Consider the following 20869-nt stretch of genomic DNA (forward strand, 5'->3'; position numbering starts at 1 on the left):
ATTACTTATAAGCAATCAATCAAAATTTTGCTTATTTGGCTTATATACCAAATCATGCTATTTTTTGATAAATTACTTATAAGTAATTAATGAAAATTTTTACTTATTTGGCTTATTTACCAAAACAAGCTATTTTTTGATAAATTACTCATAAGTAAACAATGAAAATTTTTGCTTATTTGGCTTATAAGCCAAATCATACAATTTTTTGATAAATTACTTATAAGTAATCAATGACAATTTTTGCTTATTTGGCTTATATGCCAAATCATAAAATTTTTTCATAAATTAATTATAAGTAATCAATCAAAATTTCTGCTTATTTGGCTTATATACCAAATCAAACAATTTTTTGATAAATTACTTATAAGTAATTATTTAAAAGTTTTGCTTATTTGTCTTATATACCAAACTAGCGGCTTTGCCCCTAGCCTCTAGGGGCTTTGCCCCAAGAGGTGATAAAAAAAAATTATTGGGAAAATCGTAAAGGACCATGGAAATCTCCTTCAAAAAAAAAAAAAAAAAAAAAAAAAAAAAAAATGGGGGGGATTTTTTGGTTTTTGGGGGGGTTGGGGGTGTCCCAACCCCCGAGAAAATAGCTTAAAACCACCACAGGACCAATAGGTAGATACCCTGAAGAGTAGAATCCGATCGGTTCAGTGGTTACCGAGATCTTAAGGGACAGACAGACAGACGGACAGACGGTCAGACGGACAGATGGACAGACAGACATCGTTCTACTTTGTATTATAGATAATACATTTTTTTGATAGATTACTTATAAGCAATCAATCACAATAAATGCTTATTTGGCTTATGTACCAAATCATGCAATTTTTTGATAGATTACTTATAAGCAATCAATCACAATAAATGCTTATTTGGCTTATATACCAAATCATGCAATTTTTTGATAGATTACTTATAAGCAATCAATCACAATAAATGCTTATTTGGCTTATATACCAAATCATGCAATTTTTTGATAAATTACTTATAAGCAATCGATCACAATAAATGCTTATTTGGCTTATATACCAAATCATACAATTTTTTGATAGATTACTTATAAGCAATCAATCACAATAAATGCTTATTTGGCTTATATACCAAATCATCAAATTTGTTGATAAATTACTTACAAGCAATCAATCACAATAAATGCTTATTTGGCTTATATACCAAATCATGCAATTTTTTGATAGATTACTTATAAGCAATCAATCACAATAAATGCTTATTTGGCTTATATACCAAATCATGCAATTTTTTGATAAATTACTTATAAGCAATCGATCACAATAAATGCTTATTTGGCTTATATACCAAATCATACAATTTTTTGATAGATTACTTATAAGCAATCAATCACAATAAATGCTTATTTGCCTTATATACCAAATCATCAAATTTGTTGATAAATTACTTACAAGCAATCAATCACAATAAATGCTTATTTGGCTTATATACCAAATCATGCAATTTTTGGATAAATTACTTATAAGCAATCAATCACATTTGTTGCTTATTTGGCTTATATCAGCCAAATCTTCTCTTTTTTTCATAAACTGCTTACAGGAAGGAAGGGATTAATTATTACTCCTCCTTCTTTTTCTTAACTTCAACTTATATAAGCCACTTTTACTGTAAATGACTGAGTATTTATTTACTCCACCCTCTTTTATCTCACAAGTAAGACCAAATTGTTGTAGAATGCTGATATAAGTAAGCAATTAGTATTCTTTATGGCTTATCAGTAATTTACCACAAAAATGGCACAATGGCACATTTAAGTAAGCCAAAAAAAATGTTAATTGCTTACTTACACGTTTTGAGATTACTAGGGCGTATTTAAGTTGGCTTGGAATACATCTATAGTCTATTATATATGCCTATACTGGGACTACTAAACTTTTTCTTTTTCTCTTTTTTCTTTTTTAACAACTTACCCCCATTGGAGATGCGATCCTCAATTTTCAAATTCTTTGAACGTACATATGAGACTTTTACAGAAATGCTTCACATCCACAACTATCTATCTATGCTTGATATAAAGTCAACACTTTATAGAGCAGATTATGAATATTTGATTGACGCGTGCCCTGCAATTATCTAGTAGCACTCAGGGGCAAGACACAATTACTTTAGCTAGGCCCAAGGCATTATTTGTATCAATTTATGCATTCATAGGCCTATCTTTACCTATATGACACCATATATGGGTAACGCTAGCCTATTCATGGTAATCTGTATGTGATTTGCTAATAGTATATGTTTATTAAAGATATTATGTTTATTGTTAATGTAATCATATAAACAATCAGTACAAATATGTATGCCTACAACCATGCCTGATTTACGTCACATATTAACACACAGACATTTAATTGCACAGACAAACACTAAAATCCTGGTCCAGAGCTAATGTTATAGCATGTACCTCTTGAATTTATTCAGTTATTTATTAACTCCCCTACCATCAACTTCTCTTTCTGGCTTTAAAAGGTAATGACTTAGTTGTTTGGCATGCATTGTAGTTTAAATTTAGGCCCCTTAGTACTTAGCATGAATTGAGCTCAGGCCTTATGTTAGAATTCTAACACTTAGCACAATTCACTGCTTGGGACTTAGGGCACATTTCTGTCCTACTCTACTTATAATTTTAACACTTATCCTGTAAATATTTTCATACTTAACTTATGCACTTGTAATATAAATACACTTTATAAAAACATTTTCCTTCCTTAATACATAATATACTTATATAATTCTGATCGAATATCAAAACCAACCATTTATTCTTAGGTTAAAGCAACATAATACTTCGCGTGGGTCTTTTGTTGAGCCTCCACCAGCTCAACCAAATTCGTATTATACTTGTGGGAATAGAGGGTTAAGCATTCTAAACAAACGAACCGACGATGAGAATGTCTATGTGTATTGCATTAAAATTAGGTTTTAGTAGTACTCATAGAAGAGCGGTCTCCATACCTAAATATGGACAAACGCCCCATTCGCACACACATTTATATTATAATAGTTATTTCTCGCATCGTATTATAAACGGCTTTCCGCGGATATAGAAAGTACAATTATGAGATTAAAACTAGTTTTTTTAGCCCCGAGGTGCCGAAGGCAACGGCTAAAAAAACTGGTTTTAATCTTATGATTGTACATTTCTATATTCATAGAAAGCTGGATATAATACGATGCTAGACATAGTTTTTTCGCATGGATGAGAAACGGCTCCTGTCCACCGGATTCGAATGAATACGAGAAAAAGTATTCTAATTTGTTTCTGCTGCTCTTTAGAAGCTTAATTACATTAGATGAGTAGCAACTCTGGAAGTGTATTTTTCCCTCACTGATTGGCTGGCTGACTCTAGTATTCCTTTCATCTGCAATTTTAAATTGGTTAGTAAAATATTGTTAATAACATCCCTTTCTTTCAAATATCTAGTCATTTTTTTGTATAAAAACAAATCATAATTGTATTCTTATTAATGAATTATATAATTATAGCTAGCGTTTGCGACTCTAGCTACTGGGGGCCTAATATTTCAAGAGGTAAGGAAGGGCAGAATAATAAAAACTTACAACCATTCTGTGATCTACATGAAGCTTTAATTTTTAATGAATTTTAATTTTCAAAGTCTTTTTCTTTTTGGATATTAAATAAAAGGGTTAAATAAAAAATGAAGGGGGTGTTTATCTCAAGAATACATTAAAATAATCTAATGGTATATATTTTAAGAGCAATCTAAAAGCATGTTATCTAATACCAGTAAGGGAAGCGGATACTTATAAGAGGATCTAATTTTCCCTGGGTTCTAATAGTGAGAAGGGAAACCATGGGCTGTTTATTAAACTAGTTCCCAAAGTCATCTAATAACGTTTTCTTATTTGTTGGCTTAACAACTTTGGAGACTATTTAAAATTTTTATTGGTTTGTTCATTTATGAGAGTGTCAAACCTTTTCAACAACTAATTGTAATCTACAAAAGTGATAATTTTGGGCAGCAACATTGGGATGTAAATCAATTTTTCGGCCAGTGTTATAACCCTTTAGATCCTTGGGTGCTTTATAGATGGTATTAACTATAATAAATATAAAAATTACCTGTAAAAGGCCAAAATTGAACTTATTAATGTAGATCTTGAATCATTTTAAAATCTGAAATTACATATTCGCATTAATATGTATAACAAATATAATAATAATTAAGTTAATTTTACATAAAATCTGGATAAAACATGCATACTTTATTGAATAACAACATCACATTAGGGAGCAGAAATAAAACTAAATAATAAGCACCTAAGTTTAGAATAAAACAGAAAAAAAAATTATAATTTAAACTTTATTGAAAATCTAAAAGGGATAGTTTTATGGAAGTTTTTTTTAAATAAAGGGGGGATTTATAATGCAACCGTCTCGTAATCAGTAATCCTTGGTAGGTCTTTTTTCCCTAAATCGAAGAAAGAGTTGGAAATTTTCCCTTATTTTCCCGATCTTGGACCATTTTATTATAAGATGCAATACAAACATATCCTATGATGACAATGACTGATAAATTGATATACATCCCCAATAATGATACACAAATTAACCCCTTATTTAAATTACAATTGGTGGTTGTAAAATTTCGACAGTCATCTTAATGAACCATCCAAGCAGAATTCAATGAAAGTCCCCAAAGTTGTTAAGCCAACAAATAAGAAAACGTTATCATAAAGCTTTGGGAACCTGTGTAATAAACAACTCAATGTCCCCTTCCTCCTATCATTAAACAGGAAACTCTTAAAATTATCTTCTTCATACAACTATCCCTAACCTCAATTTTTTAATATGTTTTTAATTGTTTTTAACAATTTGACAAAAAAAACGACAATTTTCATAACTTTTTTATATAATTTTAATTAAAAACAGAATTTATTTAATTATCTAAAAAAAATAGGCACATAAAATATAAAATTACATATCACAGTTTTATTAAATATACATAATTGTCTAAATTAATTAATTCTAGACGTTTCTATTGTACTTAAGGAAGATGAATTTAGGTTTGTTCTTAAGCCTAAATTATGAAAATAACACTTTTAAAAATTAATTCTTGAGTCTACACAATAAGTTTTAATTTGACAAAAAGAAATCAAGAATCAATATAAAAAATCAGTAGACAAGGAAAAATTTAACATAAACAAATATTAGCAAACGGAGAATTGTGAAATAATAGTTATTTCTCGTATCGTATTATAAACGGCTTTCCGCGGATATAGAATGTACAATTATAAGATTAAAACTAGTTTTTTTAGCCCCGTGGTGCCGAAAATTATAAGATTAAAACTAGTTTTTTTAGCCGGTGCCTTCGGAACCACGGGGCTAAAAAAAACTAGTTTTAATCTTATAATTGTACATTTCTATATTCGTAGAAAACTGGATATAATACGATGCTAGACATAGTTTTTTCGTATTCATGAGAACCGGTTCCTATCCACCGGATTAAAATGAATACGAGAAAAGAATTGTTTTATTTCACATTTTTTTAAAGATGGAATAAACATGTAATTTATGGAATACCCTATTAATAGAGTAGCTGCTCTTTAAAAATAAAGTATTCATTATCGAAATTTTTTTATAAATTTTTCATTCAATTACTTATCCTGTCCTTCCACCAATAGAACATTATATATTTCAGCTATATTATAATAAAAATAATTACTTTAAATAGACCTTCATCACAAAAAAAATACGCAATAATATTATATTATTATTGATAGATTACCTTCTAAATTCTTCATTCTCACACTTGAGATTCTTTCAACTTGAAAAGATAATCTGTTATCTCATTATAGCAGCAAACTACAAATTCTCTAAAAAAAATAATAAATATCAAACAGTGAAAAAACTGCCTAAACAGATGTTTTTTTTAGGTTAGGCCGGGGTGAGGGGGGGGAGGGGGTGGAAATTTGTAATATATTGGTACTTGAAATTGATTTTTAAAAAGTTAACAATCTTTATTTAATAGTACCAGGAATTATTTCTGTCAGTCTAACTGTATCAAATGATCTTGCTAACCGCTGAACCGATATGGTTCTCCTTTAAAATATGGCTTATCATAGGTTCTGAGAAATATAACTATTTTGGGGTAGAGTGCCCCCATCGATTACAGAAAAGATTACCCCTATTTTTTAATAAAACCTAGGGGCCTCTATGGCCTTAGCCACTAGTTGAAAGATAAAAAATCAACCTGGCATAAATATCTCCATAGACGGGGGCACAAATAGGACAGTGAATTGTTATCTCTCTTAGCATCATAGGTTCGGATCTCTAAATACAAAAAATCATATAATGTTGTTGTTGTTGTAGCCACGATTCTCTAAAGTTAAGACTCAGATGCACACGGAGACTGGAAGTGAGAATCCTTTGGCCAATCTTAGATTGGTAAGCTTCGCGCACAGCTGATTGTATTCTATGTTACATTACAAGCTGACCCGCAATTCTCGTGGAAGCTACTCAATTATTACATCACCCTGGCCTAGAGTTTTGGCAGGTGTTCCATATTAAGCCACCCTAATTAATGGCACTCTCATACGAGGAGCATGGATGAGGGAAAGCATAGTTAGAGCTGCTTGATTTGTAGAATCCGAACTTCCTACAAATCTCCCCCCTTACAACCCTAGGGCATCTTAGGGAAGGTTGCGTTATCATAATCTGCCAAATTGCGACACCATTTGTCAACCAAGTGCAAAGTCTATGTAGGGACTTGAACTCGGTTTCTCCGGCCCAACCACAGCGTAGTGCGCTAACCACTACACTATGGGACACCCTTTTAAAATCATATAATAGACGAGCAGAATCATTTAGTAGATTCTCATTTGTCATGGGAATATTCAAGAAATGCTAAAAGAATAGATATAGAATACATGGATATTGTGATTGTGGAATTTTCGTCGTAAATTTATGTTGCTAATATATTCCTTAGATATTGGTCAATACCTTCCTTCAAGGTCATGGGAAGGGGGTGGGGTAAAGTCATAAAAGGGAGGTATCAATTTATAAGCCTGATGTGAGAAACATTTTAAAATATTCACATATTCTATATCGAATGCTAGAAGCCTACCTAGTATAAACCTCTCCCATACTTTGCACATAGAAGATTAATAAATTCCATAATTACAGAGACATAAGGCAGAGACAAAGGGATTCAGACTAGCGAAGGTTGAACATTAAATCAACAGATCTATAGATAGATGTATATACAGATACATTTTTCAAGGACCTTTTTCGTCTGCTAGCAAATTGTTGTGTCCTACTTAGCTTTGTTAATATTCCCCACTTTAAATTGGTTGATTTTCAAAGACATGGCACAAGGTCTTTTGGGGTGGAGACATAAAGTTATATAACCCATTCCCCCTCTAGTATTTTACTCTAATACTTAATCAATTAAGCCTAATAAAGGGAACTATCCCCGAACGAGAGCAAGTGATTCTAATCACCTTCCAGCATTGATTCATAGTATTTTTTTAGTGAAAATACTAGGTTTATGTTTAATATTTGGTTTATCAACTAAAAAGCTGGGTTTTACCATGGTTTTTTATGAAAAAACTTCAAAATGTAAACCGTTTTTGATGCAATATCACCAAATGCTTTGTTGAGTTCAAAGAACAAAATAAAATAACACGACAAAAAATGCTCTAAATTGCAAAAGTACTTTAATTAAAATGTTTACAATATTACTAAATACTGTTCCTTTTTCTAAATATACATTTTTAATCAAAATGATATACTTTTGTGTCAAAGCTTTTAAAAAACAATTTGAACTTATCAAAACATTTGACGATATTGCACCAAAAAATGCTATACTTTTCAAAGGGTTTTTATATAAAACCATGGTGAAACCTAACTTTTTAGTCGATAAACCAAATATTAAACATCACTTGCTTTCGTTTGTGAATAGTTTCCTTTAGTACCTTGATTACTGTATAGATGGCGCTAGCAATATCAGCAGGAATGTAAAATCCAAACTCAGGATCACTCAAAATCATTTCTACCATGTGCCTGTTATATAAGGGGGGGGTTTTTAATGCAACCATCTCGTAATCAGTGAGCAAATGACACTTAGAATTCGAATTTCGATCTGAACTTTTGCATGAGTGATCCTTGGTAGGTCTATTTTCCCTAAATCGAACAAAAAGTTGGAAAAGTAACGGCTAGCGGCTCAGCCGTTCAGCCGTTTTTTGCCTATTTTCAGGGTAAATCCATCATCAATTACGTAGGAATCGACTTTTTAAAACATATTTTTGGTTTAATTCATGTTAAATGATAGCAATAACCAATTTTAAAACTTCTAGTACCAACAGCTACCGTCTAGAACCGTTTGATAGCGTTTTGGAGTAGAAAAGAATATTATGTTGAGAGAGGTTTCGTGACTAATTTGCATTATAAATATCAAAAAATGGCAAAATAGCTGAGCCGCCAGCCGTTAGCCGTTACTTTTCCAACTTTTTGTTCGATTTAGGGAAAATAGACCTACCAAGGATTACTCATGCAAAATTATAGATGGAAATTCGAATTCTAAGTGCCATTTGCTCACTGATTACGAGATGGTTGCATTAAAAACCCCCCCCTTATTCAAATATTTCTGTCAGAATTAAAATTATGGTAATAGGGATGGAACAATGACTCTAAAATTCATTTTTTTGGCTGTCTCAGTTATTGGAACTGATGCAACTTTACTTGTTTTGCCTAATTTTAAATACTTTGGTGACTAGAGCATATAAAGCAAAACCTCTTAAATTGAATTGATTGCATATTGTCCCATTCCTGTATTCCTAGGAAAAAAACATAATTTTGAAAGGTTGTGTGATATTTTTGTTCATATTGCAACATAATAAAATTCTATACCTGGAGAGATCATTTGGCCAATCTGCTTTGGCTCCCATTACTTGGACTTTGTGTGACAACAGAAAGGATGCAGTTGGTGCTAATAAGTTGTACTCTAATCTACTCAATATGATAACCTAGATATATTAGTTGGTGCTAATAAGTTGTTCTATAACCTAGATATATTAGTTGGTGCTAATAAGTTGTACTCTAATCTACACAAAATGATAAACTAGATATATTAGTTGGAGCTAATAGTTGTACTCTAATCTACACAATATGATGACCTAGATATATTAGTTGGTGCTAATAAGTTGTACTCTAATCTACTCAATATGATGACCTAGATATATTAGTTAGTGCTAATAGTTGTACTCTAATCTACTCAATATGATAACCTAGATATATTAGTTGGTGCTAATAAGTTGTACTCTAATCCACTCAATGTGATAACCTAGATATATCAGTTGGTGCTTATAAGTTGTACTCTAAACTATTCTATATGAGGACCTGGATATATATTTATTTAGTGCTAACATTAAAGTTGTTCTCAAATCCTATTTGAATTTTAAAGTTAGAGAACTATAAGCTAGAAAATGATTATTCTTTATTCTTACTGACCTCCATATGTTTAAAATTCTTTCTAGTGTAGGCAGATGAACACAACTCTACTAACTCCAATATCTGAAAATTTAAGAAATAGTGAAAAAATGATAAGATATGAAATAAAGGAAATCTAATGGGAAAGGTAAATAGACAGATAACTTAGATTTGGTTATATTTCTAATGTTTATATATTATTAAGATACAGAATAATTTATCAAATTTTTGGTTTAGTCAAACCAATATTATTTACAAATAAAAGTTTTAAATGATTTTATTCAATCAAAAAACAAACTGCTTGGTTTATTGTATTACTCTTAGGAAAATTACCTCTGGAGGATTTTGTTCTTCAATCTTGGCAGCAATCAAAAGTGTTGTCAATCCAACCAACTAGATACGTAATTTTAATTAATAAACACTTTCTGGGATTTTATCTTTTTGAAAGATGTCAAACTTATATCTTATTGTTAATTCCCAAATCTACCTAAAACTATCTGTCTGCTACCTGGAACTACCTGTCTGCTTGAGATACCTGTGAATACCTGGAACTACCTGTCTGCTGATATACCTGTGCATATCTGGAATTACCTGTCTGCTTGAGATACCTGTGAATACCTGGAACTACTTGTCTGCTGAGATACCTGTGTATACATGGAACTACCTGTCTGCTTGAGATACCTGTGAATACCCGGAACTACTTGTCTGCTGAGATACCTGTGTATACATGGAACTACCTGTCTGCTCGAGATACCTATGAATACCTGGAACTACCTGTCTGCTGAGATACCTACGCATACCTGTGCCTACCTGTAGGCACTCCTTGTCTACAGCTTGGACAGACAAGAACCTGTCCAGATAATTGACTGCCAGACACCAAGTTTCAAGACTAAAGGTCAGATGCCTAGTAAAAAAGTATTTAAAAGGATATTCATCTTGACACTGTATGTCCATTAATAAAATTATTAACAACTTTTCTCGAACAACAAGGTAAAATATTATACGCGAAGCAATTTATAATGAAGACCCAAAAACGCAACCATGTCCTAAAACAAATTCCTATGTCAAAGTAATTTACACCAATTTTATTTATAAACATTTTGCACATTGAGTTCTGACAATGTTAGTTTGTTCTATTTTCTGCTTTTAGAGCTTCGCTCTTCTGGATGTTGTCATCCTAGTTTTAATTTATTTGGGTTTTTAGAAAATCTAAATAATTAAGTGTGTAATAAGCCTTAGTACCTTGCAACATTAGCCAGCCATTGGAGTAGAGTTTGTCTCATTTCTCCAGTAATACCACAAGTTCTATAATCTATTCTACCCTTTACATGGTACCTTAAAAATATAAGATTGGTTTCATGAAAGTTTTCTGCAAGTTTAACTATTTAAGAGCAACATTATTCTACAGTTATTGTTAGTCCGTTTGATAACTTTCATTGTCAATTTAGGCATGTTAGCATTTTCTTACCGATGTCAAACTTTGCATGATGATTGCTGCATGACTTAAGTATAGCCAACAAGCGAAATAAATCTAAAATGATATTTAGGGGCAGATAAAAAAGATCATCTTTACAACGATCGTGTTACCTCCATAAATCACGAGAAAAATCAGTTTCGAAATTTTTTTCGAATTGATTCAGTTGTTGCGTTAGAACTGAATTTAAAAGCGTATCACCTCAATAATCAGACCTGATATTCGGCTTGTTTACTCAAAACTACAATTTGCTAAATAAAAGTTTCACTTTAAATTATCCGCGGATGACTGAAAACAAAATACAAAATTATGCAAGATAAAAAAATATGAATCTTACTTTGATTGTAGATGTAGTTTCCAAATATATGTATCCACAGCGTATTCCATAACCTCTTCACACTAGTTGCAACCATTATTATTAGTTGGAATACTTTGGAAGAATTGGTAGATTTTTTATCTGACAATAACCTATTCCTGATAATTTATGTAACTGGTATTTCTATTAAAATTAAATTATTCATAAAATACTATACGACTACACCCCTAGATGTACTAAAAAAATGAGGTGGGTTATTTTTTTCTATGGGCTATTTCTCTTGGAAGGGTAGTGGTACCTTCCCAAAAATAGATATAAATCTTCCCGGGATCTTATGAAAAGCTCTACTGTGAAGGAGAACTGTATCAGTTCAGTGGTTAGCGAGATCCTGTTAGTAATTGCGGTTTAAAATTATACTTATATTAACTTTAAAAATCTCGAAACTTTTTTTAAAATCTTTTAAACAAGGTTTCGTGACTATTTTTACAGTTTGTTTAAAATTTAAACAAAATGATAAAGAATTGTTCCTGAAAAGAGCGTTTTCTCATTGACTGTATACATCTGGAATTTCTCCTAAAAATATATAATTAGAATCAGAGAAATTCTTCATTAATAATCAGGAATAAGGTATAACCAACAAGTTAAATAATTCTAAAATTATATTTGGGGGCAGCAAATGTAGAGGTCGTCAATACTACGATGAGTTGACCCCCAACGACAGCTGAAATTACTTATAAGCTTCGTTAATTTTTGTATAATTAATTTCGTTATTGGTATAATCTTAAGAATAAATTCAGAATGACAAATATTTCATAACGAATGTTCATTTGTTATAAACTAACTTAGATGATTTTAGTAATCAAAATGTATAATAAAATTAACTTTTCTGTAGACCACACTTATTAGTTGAAAAGATAGGAAAATATGTAACTTATTTTTTGGCTCCAAACTTTTGGAACTTTAATTAAAATTTAATTCGTTGGTTCTAAACTATTATTGTCTAAACTTCTCAACTTTTAAAGTCCATTGTCTTATCCCTTAAAATCCCTGACACCTATCCTGAAATTTAGATTACCTGGCTCCGGGAGCCTTCGGTATCTTTTCTGAATTTGGTCTCTGGGGTCCTGGAGTCCTGCAACAAAATATATTTGGAAACATTTTTTTATATCAAAAATTATGCTTAATTTATTAAGGGAAAGGTAGGTTGCGGGTAAAATCCGTAAAGGTTGTGTGTTTCAAGTTAAAAACAGTAGTAGAACGATAAAATTTTACGTTAAAGGGAGTGTGAACGTAAATATTTCTCATCTGATTTTCAAATCTTAACATTTTCTAAGTACATTTCACTACACTGATCAACCAAAAACGTCCAATTAACAAAAATATCCAGGAATAATGCCTTGATTTTATGGTATTTTGGGAGGGAAAAAGGAAAAAACAGGGAAAATCTGAATGTTTTTGTTTCTTATAATGTTTGTAGGGATATTTAACTTGTCATATAAGTTGAAACAATTTACTTACTGTTAAAGATTTATTTTATGATATAAAATTGCCAATTAGATTTTTTATAACGTAGTAATTAGGTAATAAAGACTATTTTAAATTCGTATTATTGACCAAAAAATACCTCACTGTCTACAAAGGGTTGAATCTCATAGGTTATTTAAAATAAAAATATTCTTTTTATTGTGTTAGACAATAAATAACCCACTTTTGATAATTAGTTTACACTTTTATCAGACTGTTTATAACAAAATATTACGTCTTTATTATTTACAAATTTGTAATTAAAGGTGGGCAAGAGATTGGCCATCTAAAGTTAATTGGATACTAATAAAATAACCTGTTCTAGCTTTGTTATTGTATTTGGTTTTCAATAATAAATATTGCTTATTTTATCAATTTCTAAGTAACTATACATTGGTTTAAAACAAGGATTATGTTAAAAGTCAGCTTAACCGTTAGGAAAAATCAAGAACTATGTGAAAAAGTTTAATTTTAGCTATAATGGGAGAAAAAAGCAATTTAATGCACATTTTATATAATACAAAAAATTTCTTCCTTTCCCTTTACTTTATAAAAATCGTAGGAAAAAGCCGTTTTTTAAGCAAACAAAAGCGCGTTTTGCTCTATCTGTGAGATATTATGAATGAGATAATGTTAAGATTTGATATTAAGATGAGAAAAATTTACGTTCACAGTCCCTTTAACTTTAAAAAAAATTGTTGTCTATAGTTCTTTTCAATATTATCTTTCTACTACTATTTTTAAGCCTTAAAACACACACTTTTACGGATGTTACCCGCAACCTTCCTTTCCCTTTATTTATGACAGATTAATTTACAATTAGGAAATAAAAAAATACATTTTCTATTCCATGTTTAAATCCAAATGCTCCCCCCAAATATAGATTTTAACCCCCCTCTTAAATGTTGAATAAACTCTTATTGAGATCTTAACCCTCTAAAAAAATATTAAGAAAAAAATTTGACGTCCCTTTTGACCTTAATTTTTTACCTGTGTTTTGGTGTTAGCAATACTGTTTTCTTAACTAAAACAAATATTATTTTCTAATTATTATTCAAACAAAAAATACTCATACTATCTAAAATTCTTCTGTTCATGGAGAGAAAACGAAGTAGCGGGTTACGACGTATTTTCTCAGGAGCGTTTGATAGGTGTTATTTCAAGTTAGGTTAGGTAAATGTTAATGATTGCTCCGCACGGTTAGGAAATTGGCTCCGCAGGGTCAGAACCCCTGAAGCGGCTAGAAACAGGAGTAGCTAATGTGAAAATACGACGAAACCCGCTACTTAGTTTTCATTCCCTGAACTAATTATTCTCATTAGATTACTAAACTAGGTACCTTGGTTTGTTAGCTCTTCTAACTCGATATCAAATACCTAAAATAAGAACAGAAATAGGGGGGGGGGGGGGTTATGCAACAATCTCGTAATTAATGAGTCAATGGCACCTATTTAGAATTCGAATTTCGATCTGAAATTTTGCAATCCTTTTGGTAGGTCTATTTTCCCTCAATCGAACAAAAATTTGGAAAAGTAATGGCTGGCGGCTCAGCCGTTTAGCCGTTTTTTTTTTGCCTATTTTCAGGGCAAATTCATCATTATTAAATACGTAGGAATCAACATATTTTTGGTTTAATTCATGTTAAATGATAGCAATAACCATTTTTTAAATTTCTTGTACCAACAGCTACTGACTAGAACCGTTTGATTACGTTTTGGAGCGGCAGAGAGAATTATGTGGAGATAGAATCGTGACTAATTTGCCATGAAGATAGCCAAAAAGTGGCAAAACGGATGAGCCGCCTGCCGTTAGCCGTTACTTTTTGTTCGATTTAGGGAAAATATACCTGTCAAGGATTGTTCTTGCACAATTTCAGATCGAAAAAGTGCCGTTTACTCATTGATTACGAAATGGTTGCATTAACCCCCACCCCTTTATGCAATAGGTTTAACATTAAATTATCAAATAGAAAAAAAACGGAAAGGATTTTAGAGAGCTTATAAACCAGAATTTTATAACTAATTTTAGAGGTTGATCAAACAAAAAATTGAAAGATAAGAAAACTTATACCTAAAAAAAAATATAAGTTGCAAAAATGTCAATTTATTTAATATTTAATATATTTAATTACCTCTTCTTCTGGGCCCATGGGGAAGAAGCTGGGGGCGGAGGCTGCAGCTACCAGTGTAGCTTGTCTCTGTGGGACCAATACTAGATAAATAGATATATATATAGGGAAGAAGCTAGGGGCGGAGGCTGCAGCTACCAGTGTAGCTTGTCTCTGTGGGACCATTACTAGATAGATAGATGGATATATAGGGAAGATGCTAGGGGCGGAGGCTGCAGCTACCAGTGTAGCCTGTCTCTGTGGGACCATTACTAGATAGATAGATAGATATATAGGGAAGAAGCTAGGGGCGGAGGCTGCAGCTACCAGTGTAGCTTGTCTCTGTGGGACCATTACTAGATAGATAGATAGATATATAGGGAAGAAGCTAGGGGCGGAGGCTGCAGCTACCAGTGTAGCTTGTCTCTGTGGGACCATTACTAGATAGATAGATAGATATATAGGGTAGAAGCTAGGGGCGGAGGCTGCAGCTACCAGTGTAGCTTGTCTCTGTGGTACCATTACTAGATAAAGAGATATTTTGGTATATCGAGAGAGTGAATATCCCAGTTTTCATCACTTAGATAAAAGAAAATGTTGTCTAAAAAATACAAAATAAATCACATCTACATACAAACAGCGTAAAGATGATATTCATATTTCCAAAAACTAGATTTCAGAGGTATTCTTAAAGTGTACATGTCGTTTTTCTACCATTAACACAAGCGGTGCATTCGTGTTTTTAAAAAGTGTGCAATATTTGCACACTCTTTAATTGTCTATCTATACCTGGGGTGGCCAGTAAGTCAGCTTTGACAGCTGCCAGGCTGGTTGGATTGTAATACTTTGATACACCATTCAAATCATAGTCATAATAGTTCATTGTTTCAACCTGGAAAAATCATATTGATTGAATTAGGAGGAAAATGAATATCAAACATAATTGTATAACTTTTAAAAAATAAGAATAAAACTTACTTTAAAAAAATTATATTCATAAATAAGAAACGAGCAAAGTAAATTGTAAAGCAGAAAAAAAGAGACAGTATGCAAAAACTGACAGAAAATCATTTTATAGGAATATTGACTGAAAATTTTAGTTGTCTCTCTATAATAGTAGCTGAATAAGTTACAATTCCCACTTTGCGTCACGGACTGACAGATAGATTGATTGAATTATAGAGCAGCTTCGTCATTAACAAGGACAAAAATAGTTTTAGAAACCGACTAAATTCTTACTTTAGATTTGACGTTTGCTTTCTGATTCCTGTGAGTGGCCCATGCAGGACACCAGCCATCCAGATCTGGGCCCTGACCCGTCCTGGCAACTCCAGCACCTTATTACCATATAATCATACTAGCGGCTATGCCCCTATAAGCCTCTACGGGCACTCTCAATTACAGTTTCAAAAAGTAAAATATAAATTAGGGATAGGGGTAAATTTTTTTTTAGAGGCGATTTATTTACGAATGTTGAAGATACCCTCCCCAAAAAAAGTTTAAACCTTCCCTGAAAAAAAAAAAAAAACTTTACTGTAAAGGAGGATCATATCGGTTTATCAGTTCGCCTAATAGAATTGCGGTCAGTGGCGTGCGAAGCACTTTGTCTAGGGGGGGGGGGGCATTTTGAAGATTTTGTAAAATTTTGCCCCCCCCCCCCTAAATCAAAGTGCCCTGGGGGGGCACTTTGCTTTAGGGGGGGGGGGCATTTTGATTATATATACTAATTTTAAATAAGGGCGTTTTAAGGGGTGGGATTATTTGATTATGGGCCTCCTAGTCCTTATCCCTTCTCCCCCATTCCTTCTCCCCACCCTGCAATGACCAAAGGGAAGGGAGCTAGAAGGCATCTTCGAAAAAATAGTACAGAAGATAAATTAACCTTTCCCCCCCCCCCCCCTCCACCACAAAACATTTTTAATGGGTGGAAGGGGATGTTATAAAATCTCAGCAGGAAGGATGAATAACCCCATTAAAAAAAATTGGGGGGGGGGGGAGATAAAAACACTCATTTTGGAAATAATTTACCAAAAATTAACCTAATATGAAAAAATGATATTAAATATTTCTTTATTGTTTGACAACAAGGATGACAACATCTTTAAGTAGCAAAGTACAAAAAATCATTAATAAGAATACAGACAAGTAGATTTAAAGAGCATCTGTTGAAATAAATATATATTTTAGGTAGAAAAGTCACAAATCCTTTTTCCTGTATGTTGTGTGATGACAGTCAAAGTAAATTACATACTGGATGCTCGAAACAGCGAGAAATTTTATTTTTTTAATATTATAATCCACAAAAAAATTCATCATACCATAAAAACCAAAGATATAATGAACTGTGCAAAAAATAAAAAAAAATTACTTGTCCTTTCATTGTGATAAAAAGCAGAAACCATTTGGAAGGGCGCGAAACACAAATTTTTTTCTTCAAATATGCAGGGTGGAAGGGTTTTTTGGGCTATTTATTACACTAGTCTCCAATATTTCATAGCAGAAACCATTTGGAAGGGCGTGAAGCGAAAAATTTTTTCTTCAAATATGCAGGGAGGGAGGGGTTTTTGAGCTATTTATTACACTAGTCCCCAATATTTCATAGCAGAAACCATTTGGAAGGGTGCGAAGTGCAAATTTTTTTCTTCAAATATGCAGGGAGGGAGGGATTTTTGGGCTATTTATTATTACACTAGTCCCCAATATTTCATAGCAGAAACCATTTGGAGGGGCGAAAAGCGCAAATTTTTTTCTTCAAATATGAAGGGAGGGAGGGGTTTTTGGGCTATTTATTACACTAGTCCCCAAAATTTCATAGCAGAAACCATTTGGAAGGGCGTGAAGCGCAAATTTTTTTCTTCAAATATGCAGGAAGGAAGGGGTTTTTGGGCTATTTATTACACTAGTCCCCAATATTTCATAGCAGAAACCATTTGGAAGGGCGCGAAGCGCAAATTTTTTTCTTCAAATATGCAGAGAGGGAGGGGTTTTTGGGCTATTTATTACACTAGTCCCCAATATTTCATAGCAGAAACCATTTGGAAGGGCGCGAAGCGCAAATTTTGTTCTTCAAATATGCAGGGAGGGAGGGGTTTTTGGGCTATTTATTACACTAGTCCCCAAAATTTCATAGCAGAAACCATTTAGAAGGGCGCGAAGCGCAAATTTTTTTCTTCAAATATGCAGGGAGGGAGGGGTTTTTGGGCTATTTATTACACTAGTCCCCAATATTTCATATAAAATTTTCTTATTCGTTGGCTCAACAACTTTAGGGACTTTAATGGAATTTTGATTGGTTGGTTAATTAAGTCGAGTTTCCCTACATTTCATCCACTAATTGTAATCTATATAAGGGGTAATTTTGTGTATCATCATTGGGGATGTACAAATTTCTTTGGTAAAAAGTTTATATTATACAAAATAAAATACTTCCTATAACCTGGTTTGTTATGTTCAGTGAAAAAAGATTATAACCTAATTTCTACACTAATTGGTAAGGTTAAATGAATAGTAACTGTCTGTTTGGCGCGAAGCGCCAAAAATTTTTTTTGGAGTATTTCTTGATCTTTTTTTTGGAAACTGGGATAGTTTTGCTTTTTGTAGGGTAGGGGGCAAAAAGGGGCATTTTTGTTGACCAGGGGGGGACAAAATGGGGCATTTTTTAACATTTAGGGGGGGGGCAGGGGGGGCGGTTGCTAGGGGGGGGGCAGGGGGGGCGTTTTGGTCGCTAGGGGGGGGCGATTGCCCCAACTGCCCCCTTCGGTTCGCACGCCACTGATTGCGGTTGATATCTAAACAAGAATTTAAATATCCTTGATAAACATAAAGAATCAAACATAAGGTATAATATGAAAAAAAAAATCAAAATACAAAATCACGAAACCTTTATGAAAAATAAGTGTCTATTTAGAAAAAAATACTTATTTCTTTCTAAACATGTCCAACAGACAGAAATGGGTAGAATTAAATTTCCCCCATTACTTTACTAACAAACGAATAGACAAACAGAGAAATCGAAATATTTAGTAGCTTAGCTGCTAGTAAGGATGAAACTTATTACCTTGATTATGTTTATAATTGTTTGGAGGATTATTTGTTAATTCATGCTCATAGTGTGTCTTGTCTGTTTTCTAAAATAAGGTTTGGTCATTTCCCTCGAAGTTTCTACAGAAACAGCAAGGCATTTAAACCCCCATGGAAGATCGTCGTATTGTGCACGCCACTGTTTTTATATTGGTCCTTTTCTGCACAATACACCCTTTAATGTAAGGTAGAAAAAGCTCTTCAATTAGACAAGTTAATATGTTCACTAAAAAAATGTTTTATTTTCGGATTTTCATTCTAACCTTCTTGAGGGATAAAATAATACACTATAATAGACATCTCAAAAACAATATGAATAAAACTACCCTCAAATAAAGGTTAAAATTATTGGTTGAAAAGTTTAAAATTATTTTTTTTACAATTATTAAGTATAGACTTATTTTTTTTAATTTTAGTGTTAGAAAGTATTTTGGTATTTCACAAAAAAAATCTAAATGAGCTATCCCCAACCACACCTCCTTGTTTTTAAATTTAAAAAAACATGTCCTAGACTTTATGGGATGCACATTATTACGGGTACTAGCCCTTCAAGGTTCTTCTGACCACTACTTAACTTAACCTAACATACTTTTGTTGTTTGTATTACATCCTTATACTAAAGTAACAGGATGTTTGTTTGTGTGTCTGTGTGTACTGAAGTATCTCGCTAAACGCTGAACCGACCGGGTTTTCCTTAACAGGGTAGCTTCTCATAGGTCCCGGGAAGGTTTATAACTATTTTCTTGGGGGTTGGGACAACCCCCCCCCAAAAAAAAATTTGTTTGCCCCCCCAAATTTTTTTTTACTTTTTCTTTTAAAATCTAAAATAAGAAATTGGGACTATCTCCTCCTCAAGTGCCCCTAGAGGCCTCTAAGGGCGTAGCCGCTAGTATTTAATAAATTACTAAAGTCTTGAAATCCTTGACATAAAATACCTTGGTTGCTACACTTAGAAGATTTTGTTGACCAGCTTGTATTGCCTAAAAAAATAACTAGAATTATTAAATCCAAAAATCAAAGTGCTTGATGTATAATTAATAACTACATTAGAAAGCTAAAACTGCATACAAATTCTATAAACAATTATTAGAAAGGTTTATTGAGGTAAACAGCAAAATAATATTTTTGACCTTTAAAAAAAACAGTATTTTATTATTATTTGTATGAATTTCATCCTAATAACATCACACACACAGTAAAACACTTTTTTTCTGGGGTCGATTTCTCTAGGAAAGGTTGTGGTACCCTAGTACCCATATCAGTTAAAAGCAGTTAAAGAAATCAGATATTCAACCTGTTACTTTCACATAAGATCATTCAATTTAATTGACTTAAATGTAAGTGATTACCTGATTCGCAAAGAGCATCATAGAGTAGGGTGACATTTTTGTCTGAAAAAAAATGTGTTTAAACAAGGATGACAACATTCATGCATCTAAGCGAAAAACACCAAAAAATAAAATGAGAAAATAGTAATGGCATGACCTAATTAAAAGCTAAAATTACATACTTAGTGTTCTATAAACATTTATTAAGCAGCCAAATTTTTCCGTTAAAAAATGAAATTTATTAGTTATTTTTTAAATTTTATTTTATTAACAACAATCCCTTTCAGTCAGTTTTAAATCATCAAAATTGTTTTAAAAATTAAAAAGACAGCTAAAAAAAACAATTTCATTGATTTGTAGAAAAAAAAAAAAAAAATTGTGATATAACTAAATGATTAAATAATCATTTTACTGACATTTTGTACTTTGTAAATTAAATACAATATTCAGAATTCAACAAAAAAATGTTAATTAGTGAAATTAAAGTTGATTTTTTTCATTTTCGATATTTTCCGAAGGATCGATACTGTAAAAAATATTTATGAAATTTCCG

General features: G+C 32.2%; 1 protein-coding gene across 1 annotated transcript; it reads right to left on the reverse strand.

The window, feature by feature from the left end:
* Positions 1–4763: 4763 nt before the first annotated feature.
* On the reverse strand, positions 4764–20376 carry LOC145306571 (uncharacterized). The gene is made up of 20 exons (XM_080148757.1): positions 20338–20376; positions 19924–19968; positions 18966–19035; positions 16148–16245; positions 15698–15800; positions 14933–15012; positions 14141–14177; positions 13792–13825; positions 12353–12409; positions 11805–11850; positions 11299–11360; positions 10730–10822; positions 10298–10391; positions 9821–9880; positions 9509–9571; positions 8909–9024; positions 7975–8062; positions 6252–6331; positions 5787–5874; positions 4764–5078 (listed from the first exon to the last, which is right to left on the reverse strand). The coding sequence occupies exons 1-19, from the start codon at positions 20371–20373 to the stop codon at positions 5805–5807; spliced, it is 1332 nt and encodes a 443-aa protein (XP_080004883.1). The 5' UTR covers positions 20374–20376; the 3' UTR covers positions 4764–5078; positions 5787–5804.
* Between the last annotated feature and the right edge of the window lie 493 nt (positions 20377–20869).

Source organism: Acartia tonsa, chromosome 14, assembly GCF_053477335.1.
Source record: "Acartia tonsa isolate MP-2025a chromosome 14, ASM5347733v1, whole genome shotgun sequence".
In the NCBI taxonomy this organism is placed as follows: Eukaryota; Metazoa; Arthropoda; class Copepoda; order Calanoida; family Acartiidae; genus Acartia; species Acartia tonsa.